The sequence below is a fragment of the Dysidea avara genome, chromosome 2 (genome assembly GCF_963678975.1).
Source record: "Dysidea avara chromosome 2, odDysAvar1.4, whole genome shotgun sequence".
Classification (NCBI taxonomy): domain Eukaryota; kingdom Metazoa; phylum Porifera; class Demospongiae; order Dictyoceratida; family Dysideidae; genus Dysidea; species Dysidea avara.
The window spans coordinates 53,886,128-53,894,187 of record NC_089273.1 but is presented as its reverse complement, the minus strand read 5'-3'; the positions used below and the strand labels follow the sequence as shown (position 1 = coordinate 53,894,187).

General features: G+C 38.0%; 1 protein-coding gene across 1 annotated transcript in view; it reads right to left on the bottom strand.

Annotated features, from left to right (window-relative positions):
• LOC136247688 (thioredoxin-related transmembrane protein 1-like) overlaps positions 1-7,241 on the bottom strand; it is a 15,382-nt gene extending 8,141 nt beyond the window's left edge. Inside the window, exons 1-5 of the mRNA XM_066039517.1 lie at positions 7,073-7,241; positions 4,988-5,109; positions 3,129-3,174; positions 1,959-2,081; positions 1,868-1,913 (exon numbers count right to left, since the gene is read on the bottom strand). Of these exons, the coding sequence (XP_065895589.1) occupies positions 1,868-1,913; positions 1,959-2,081; positions 3,129-3,174; positions 4,988-5,109; positions 7,073-7,200 (465 nt within the window). The 5' untranslated portion in view covers positions 7,201-7,241. The remainder of the gene's footprint in view (positions 1-1,867; positions 1,914-1,958; positions 2,082-3,128; positions 3,175-4,987; positions 5,110-7,072) is intronic.
• Positions 7,242-8,060: the final 819 nt, after the last annotated feature.

The following is an 8,060-nucleotide window of genomic DNA, read 5'->3' as shown; positions in this document are numbered from 1 at the left end:
AGAGGGAGGTGTAATGGGCTTGTTTGTACTACATTACTTGTTTACAAGCAGCTGTCGAGGCACAACAACAGCAACAATGAGTTGTAGTCCAGTCGCTCCAGTCCAGTACTTCGAAACATTGCACACGCCTGTAACATTGGCAACGCATGGGCGTTTAAACAGGTAGCAACAGCCACGCTGAGGTCCCGCCATGTAGGGAGGTGTAGAGGGCTTGTTTCTAGTAATTAGCCATACATTTCTCATTTACAAGCAGCTGTCAACTCAAGGTACAATAACAAGCTGTAGTCTAAATAAGTTAGACGTCAAGAATCACTGGGTTCTTGACGTCTAACTATTATGTAGTGCCATTATCACGTCAAAGAATCGTCTAGAATCGTCTACAGTGCTTGTTATCAACATTCCGAAAGTATGCAATTGCATCATCTAACCACATAATAGTATGCGAGAGACCAGTTATTCCTGTTCCCATTCACTTAAGGGTGTGCCCACCACAGGATAAGCGCAGGTGCTACTAAAACGTTCAACTGAAGTTACAGAATGAGATGCTACAGGCGTTTATAATTGAAACCGCCATATGGCGGTTGTGGTGGTGAGAGGGTTAACATACGTGAGACAACTCGCAGGTTTAACTACTTGTAGTATGACTTCAATTAACAAATTGTAATCCCCTTCATGACCCTACATCGAGGTAGCGCCCCTCCGGCCTTCATTAAGGACCTGGCGTTTATTAGATTTGCGCCCACCTATAATATGGACATATATGGTACCTACCAAAACAGGTTATTGAATTTATCACCACTGCAATTATCTTTTTCCCTATACAATTTGTCACTTTATAATCAAATTAGTCACTATCCGATTGTGTAGGGAGTTATCTACAAAACTAATCAGTGAGCACCTGGCTAAACAGGCTAAACAGGAACAATAAATATTAGAAGTAGCTGAAACAATTGTTGACTGACAAGAATTTGTGGTACTTAATTTAGACAGCAGGCTTGATACTGAGTAGTCACTATTACAGGGGACCATGCCTTATCCATTAATGACAACATTTTTTTGCAATGGATAAACTTCCTAATTAGTTACAGTTCTTATTTTCATACTTAGCAACGTTTTTAATAATTACTGTACTAAGATATTCCTTACCATGGGAAATACGGACAACTATACATGAGCACTTTCTGAAAATAATAATTCTGTGGCCATTTCAGCTCAGTTTCAACTATTGTTCTGTCTGTTACTCAAACTGAATCATGAAGAACAGTACACACAATGTGTCTACCTAAAGTGGCTGTAGTATTGTAGTGAATAATTGATGGCTTTAGAGTACAATAACTAGTTACTAGTAATTATTGCACCCTAGGACAATTGTTCCTAGTAATAGTTGCAAAACACGGAAGATATTACTTTAAGTAACAGAGTACTTAATCAGTCACAAAAGCAACCAGTTAACCCACACTCTGTGTACAGGGTTGTATCAACATTAATTGTTTCCGAAGTTTGAAAAAAAAAAGTACTGAGTCATGTTAAGTTTCCTGAGAGCTGTACAAACTACACATACGACTACACATACAAACAGACTACACATACACACGTACAAACAGACTACACATACACACGTACAAACAGACTCACATGTACAAACAGACTACATACACACATACAAACAGACTACAGATACACACGTATAGACTACACAAACACACGTACAAACAGACTACACATACACACATACAAACTACACATACACACGTACAAAAAGACTACACATACACATGTACAAACAGACTACACAATCAGACGTACAAACAGGTCACGCATACACATGTACAAGACCAAGTATACACACGCACAGACAGATACTTACTGTCATTCGTTGACTAGCCCAATACACTTGTCCAACAAGGAACATACTGTAGAAATATTTCAATTAGTGCACACCACACCTGATCACTCACTGTGTACTGGTGGGTTGTTGCCACCATGGTAACGCCTCCATGTTGTGCCACACCTCCATAAACTGCTTTAGTCCATCAAGATTTCTTGGTCCATCAAAATTCCTGACTACTCCATCGTGAATACTATAGGGGGAGCTTAGCATTAGGGTGTGCTTATTATAGGGAAGCCTAGAATTATACAGCAAAAATATTTCACGGGAGAAATTTCTGCTGGTTTCAAAGTTTTGGGGGTTGACAGCAAAATTTTTATCCCTGAAGTATTTATATCTCCATATAGTCTATTATATTTTGGGATCACTTACAAATCCATGAAAGACATGTTTCATTTGTACACTGGTAATTGCACACTCCTGCGTTGAAGATCGTCCAACTTGTAATTATGTAGGTGGTTTTGTTTTGTTAATCAATCAGTTATAGGGAGCCAATAATGGTCGGGTTATGTACAATTGGTATAGGCCACAGTTCTACAGTGTAACTAGTAAAACTCTGTAATACTCCAAACAATTCTAAGAATAGACAAAGAGTATGTGGGGATATCTGGAAAGATTCTATTTACAAAATCCAAATTGTATAATACTATACAGCCATTTGTTTCAGCCCTACAGATAGTGAGGACAAATAAGATCATCTACAAGAACTACGTAAATATGTTGTGTCAGCATCTCTTCACAGTTACATGTGCCACTGAACAGCACCACCAGCTGATCAATATCCAACAAATTGTATGAGACACTATACACTGCTAATAGTGGCTACAGATGACTTCATCTTGTTAGGGGACCAGTATGTATCATTGATATCATAATAGCATGAGATGATAACAGTATCAAGACTGTTTACCAACCATGATAAATGAAAGTGTATTTAATATGTCGTTATATTGGGAGTTGTTTATCAGATGGATACAACACATCAGGTCATGACAATACTGTGCATATTATTGTCTGGTTTTTCTAATACTCTTTAGTGCACTTTTTTTCCAGAAATGACCAACCCCTTTAAACACTTGATAAAAGACCAGCTCAAAATGAGATGGTAATGAAAACTGATCACTCCTAGCAAGACATAAGCTGCCAACTCTAGAACACAAATTGTAATCTGGTTCTTGCATAGAGGTAGTGTGGCTTACAACTGGAGTATGTGTGTCTTATAACAAGTATCATAACTTACTGGTATATAGTTGGTAGTGCCATAATCATGAACCGGCCAGCAGTTACTATGGAAACAATTACACACGGTCAACATGACAATTACAGTGCTCATTAATTAGAGAACAAAGGGTTACTTAATCACACATAGTGAGCACATTTCCAATCACATTCTGTAATCTTGGACAACTGCAACTTACAGTGTAGCTATCAAAAAACATAAAAATGTGAAATTTTCAAGTGACGCTCACTACTATTAAATCTGGCAATAGCCTTTTCCAATCAGAAGTTATGAATTGTCAAAGTTGGTAAATTATTCGTGTGTGGAAGACAGACCCCTTTCCAATTACCCAACCCATTTGCACCTTTATCACTACCAAAGACCACTGAGGTTGAGAAGGTATAATGTGTACAGTGAGGAGTATGAGATAGTCAAGAGGAAGTTGATCGTGTGATCCCATAGCTCAACCAGTTCAACAGGTTATCACTACCAGAGACCATTCTAGTTTCAGAAGGTATAGTGTATACCTGCTCAACAGGTTTACACTGGATAGCTACCATGTACTAGAGTAATGATAGTTCTTAGTTAACCAGCTAAAAATTGCAAAAGCTCTACATTGTCTTCCATCAGTAGTTGGGTCATTTTCACCACAAAGAGTTATCAACTAGTGACCCATTGATACAAAAAAAACCTACTGATCCAATACCAATACAGATACTGAAAAATTCCATATACATCATGGCTACTGTAGTAATCTCTTATAATCCACTAGTAATCTAACCAGCTTATTGTAGCTACCGCTGTTAATATTCCTTTGTTTTAGCTGTGTAAACCTCTTACAAGACCATGTATTAAGAAAGCACCCTAGCCTTTACTTAGGATCAGGTGTTTATTAAAACCTCAATACAGGTAAATTGTACAGCACACCCTCGGCTATTTGAACCCCTTTTGTTGTCAGGAAATGGTAAAAGTGATAAGTAAATTGTTCAGATAACTGAAGCCCATACATTTATATACAGAGCTCTGTTCAAATACTCTAATAAAACATACACTTGTAATCAAAATACTCTAATAGAACAGTCATTTACAATTTCAAATATACGAGGGTACAGATAAACAAGGGTTGAGGGTTTAATGTATGTGTTTATTTGCACTACTAATAGCTAGGTGTGTTATAACAAAATACACTTAGTCTTTTGTGTGACTGCATGCAAACTGCAATGTTTAATAAAGCAAATCCTTCATCCCACGATCTCCAGCTTCAAAGGTTTGCTCCAATTTGATACCAATCCAATTATTGGTGGAACACTATTTTTATTTACCAAATAATGGGTTATTTTCGAATGAGCTTAATTTTTGAATTATTCGAAGAACACAGCTTCTACGAAAATTTAACTCTTCGAATATAAAGCTACCAGCTACCTTGTGCCATGCTGGTCAGCTGAATTCTGTCCACTATTAAACACAACTCCACACCTTATCATCCCGGGTAGAAGAAATACAAAACAAATACATGATCTCCTTCCAACACCTTTACTTTTGTTGATGCTGCAATGGCCATGCCCTCTCCTATAGAGGACCAGTTCCAATACAATAACACCTAATGAATGTCTCAATTGTACCGATATGTGTGGTCACCATCTTCACTTAATTTAACGTGCACTTACAAAAATAATTTTAGTGGCGCTAAGCATGACAATAGAGCATTAGAAAATTATACTTTCAAAATTTATTTTAGCAGCTGCCCTTCGAAAATTTCCCCATCAAAATTAACCTGTTAAATTGTATCACTCTTCCTCAGTTCCTCATTGATAATGACCAATGGGTGAGAGGTATTTCTCTAGTATTACTATTCTAATTAATGATCACTTTACACTCACCAGCATTTTGGGTAACATCAAGTTTACCAACTTTAAAATCACTTCTATGGCTGCGGCCCCAATCTCCAAATCTATTCCAAGTATCTGTAAAGCCTTTGCAAGCTGGACACCATGGAGCATAGCTGTAATTAGAAACATTGGCATGTATTTCATTGTATTTCAAGTACTAGTGGACCCTTTGCAAGCTGGACACCATGGAGCATAGCTGTAATTAGGAATATTGGCATGTATTTCAATTACTAGTGAACCCTTTGCAAACTGGACACCATGGAGTATAACTGTAATTAGAAATATTGGCATGTATTTCACTGTATTTCAAGTAATAGTGAACCCTTTACAAGCTGGACACCATGGAGCATAGCTGTAATTAGAAATATTGGCATGTATTTCACTGTATTTCAAGTACTAGTGAACCCTTCGCAAGCTGGACACCATGGAGCATAGCTGTAATTAGAAATATTGGCATGTATTTCACTGTATTTCAAGTACTAGTAAACCCTTTACAAACACCATGGAGTATTGTCGTAATTAGAATATTTTACTGTATTTAGTGAACCCTTCACACCTGACACCTCACACATTATACACAAGAAACAAACCAATGATAGTTACTCATGGTGTCCACCCTGCACATTGCAATTTTCAAAAAAAAAACAACCAAAGAAACAAACAGCTTTTGCTTTATTAAATTCGTTTACACTATTCAGGAAGACACTAAGCAATGTTACAATAGCATAAAGCAGAGAGAAACAACAGGCAAATTTCACAACTATAACAACCCCCTTTGCTGTCACCTGTAACTGCAGCCTTAGGTGTAATTAGAAATATTAGGTTGTATTTCACTGCATTTCAATTACTAGTATACCTCAGACTGAGGTCTTTGTGTATGATGGGGAGAGGATTAGCCGCAGTTACAAAAATTAATGCTTGATATCCGGAGGCTTAATGAGGTTAGTGTGTAGAATATAAAACAGTTACAGGGTTGATAACTAGCTAGTAACCTGTCGTCTAGCTTGTGATTGGTAACTACATACATCAAACAAAATCGGCAAAGTCAAGCAAGTCATAAACGAAATTACTATTAGCTAACTTTCTGGACAACACAGGCTTCATGGATGTGGTGGTATGGTATTGACAATTAACAATATCAACTCAAAGGTGAACCTCAACACTACCAGCCACACTTCTCTCAACAAGGTTTCAGAGCCTCTTAGGCAATGTGGATGAGAGCTCTCACAATTTTTACTACAGCATATTTTTCTATTTTCCAATGTACACCTGTGCCTTATGTATATGTTAAAGCATAGCCGCAAGTACTATATGAAAAATAAAGCACGAGGCGTGTGGCCGAGACGCTAATAAAGCACGAGGCAAATTTCACATAGTCGATGATGCACTGTTAGCCGGCTGAGAGTGTACTTTACTCTATACAAATCCTATTAGCTCACATGAGCATGTTGTACCTCCTCTGGTTTATTACTCCTGGTGGGTTTGGCCCATACAATCATTACAAGATGGACGTACAAGAGGTGTACTGATATATCAATACATATCACATCTGTAGGTGATATAGAAATTTTGGTGGGAGCCAACAGCAGTGCTAAAATCCAATACAATATACAACCATCTTGTTCACTGTAGTGTTCACTGAACCTTACTGGTTTGATATTAGTATACAAGGGATGTCTGAAGGCATCAGTCAGTCAGTAGAAATTTCATTTAATAATAATAATAATAATAATAATAATTCAGTAGCAACTTAGTGTATCAAGTATCAACTGGAAGTATGGAAGTGACAATCCCTTGCAGTACATGTAGGTTTCATGTTTCGTGCCAAATCAACACACTCAGAGCCATAGCTAGAAATGACTTCGTATAGACTATTGGTTCTCTTCGAGGGGCGCTTATAATTGAAAATCGATAAGCGCCACTCTGAGAAAGTAGGTGGCCCAACGAGACTTGGCTTTTAATGCCCCTACCCTTGGGGTGACGAATCCCCACCACTTCCCGACTTGGGGAAGGTGAGGCGTGACTGATAGGTGCATTACCCGCCCCACTGCCATACACGTGATACACATTACTCACAATTCTATCATCCACTCTCCTTGTAGACAGTTGGTAGAGAAGTTACTATCGGTGATCACGTGTACGACACAGTTACCCAGATTAGTCATCAGTGATAGCAATAGTACCAGCTTCACTGTAACCGCCATCTTGGCCGCGTTTTATAAGGCGGTGCCTGGCGCTTAGAGTGTATGCGCTTACCAATAAATACGAGGCGCTACGATTGTGCTATTTTTTATTGTAGACTTTTTAAGCAGTGGGCCACTCAGTATGCAAGTACTGATTTTTAGTGGCCCTGTGAGAGCAATAAAGTATAAAACTACACAAATACAACTAGCTGTAGATACAGCCTGGATACAGCCTGGATACAGCCTGGATACAACACCAAATATAAACATGCACACACTGTGACACACTGAAAGCAAAAAAGAATAGCTACATAGCTAGCTAGCTATCTTGAATACAATTTTTTTTGCTAGACAAAAGAGTAATAGCCTTCACAATAGTTGATTGCTCCACAGAGCATACCCATGATAATAAAATGACCTTTCCCAAAATACCTGTAATGAGGAAAAACAGATGATTGGTATTAGCTACAGCCAACATGACCAGTTATATCTTCAGAGTATATATCTTGTGAATATGATGGAGATTGTGTATGGACTGAAAAACATGAATAGCAGTATCATACCAGTATGATAACGTTGACGCTGTGTTAAGGTAAAAGATAATCTGGAGGAAATGTTCTTAATGAACTTGGAATGCACTCTTTCAGTTATACTGGTCAATTTAGCAGTAGAAGGACATGGAGACAACTTGAGATAGAGGATCCAGGACAGTGTAGGGTCATGGTCAGTAATAACTCCTATAGGTATCGAACAGAATCTACTCGAGCCAGTAAAGTACTACCAACTGAAACACTAATTGCATTTTTTTTCAGTGTCAACTTTCCTATGAGCATTGAACTGGATTTAATGATGTTTGAGAACTACACAGACAACACATCAAT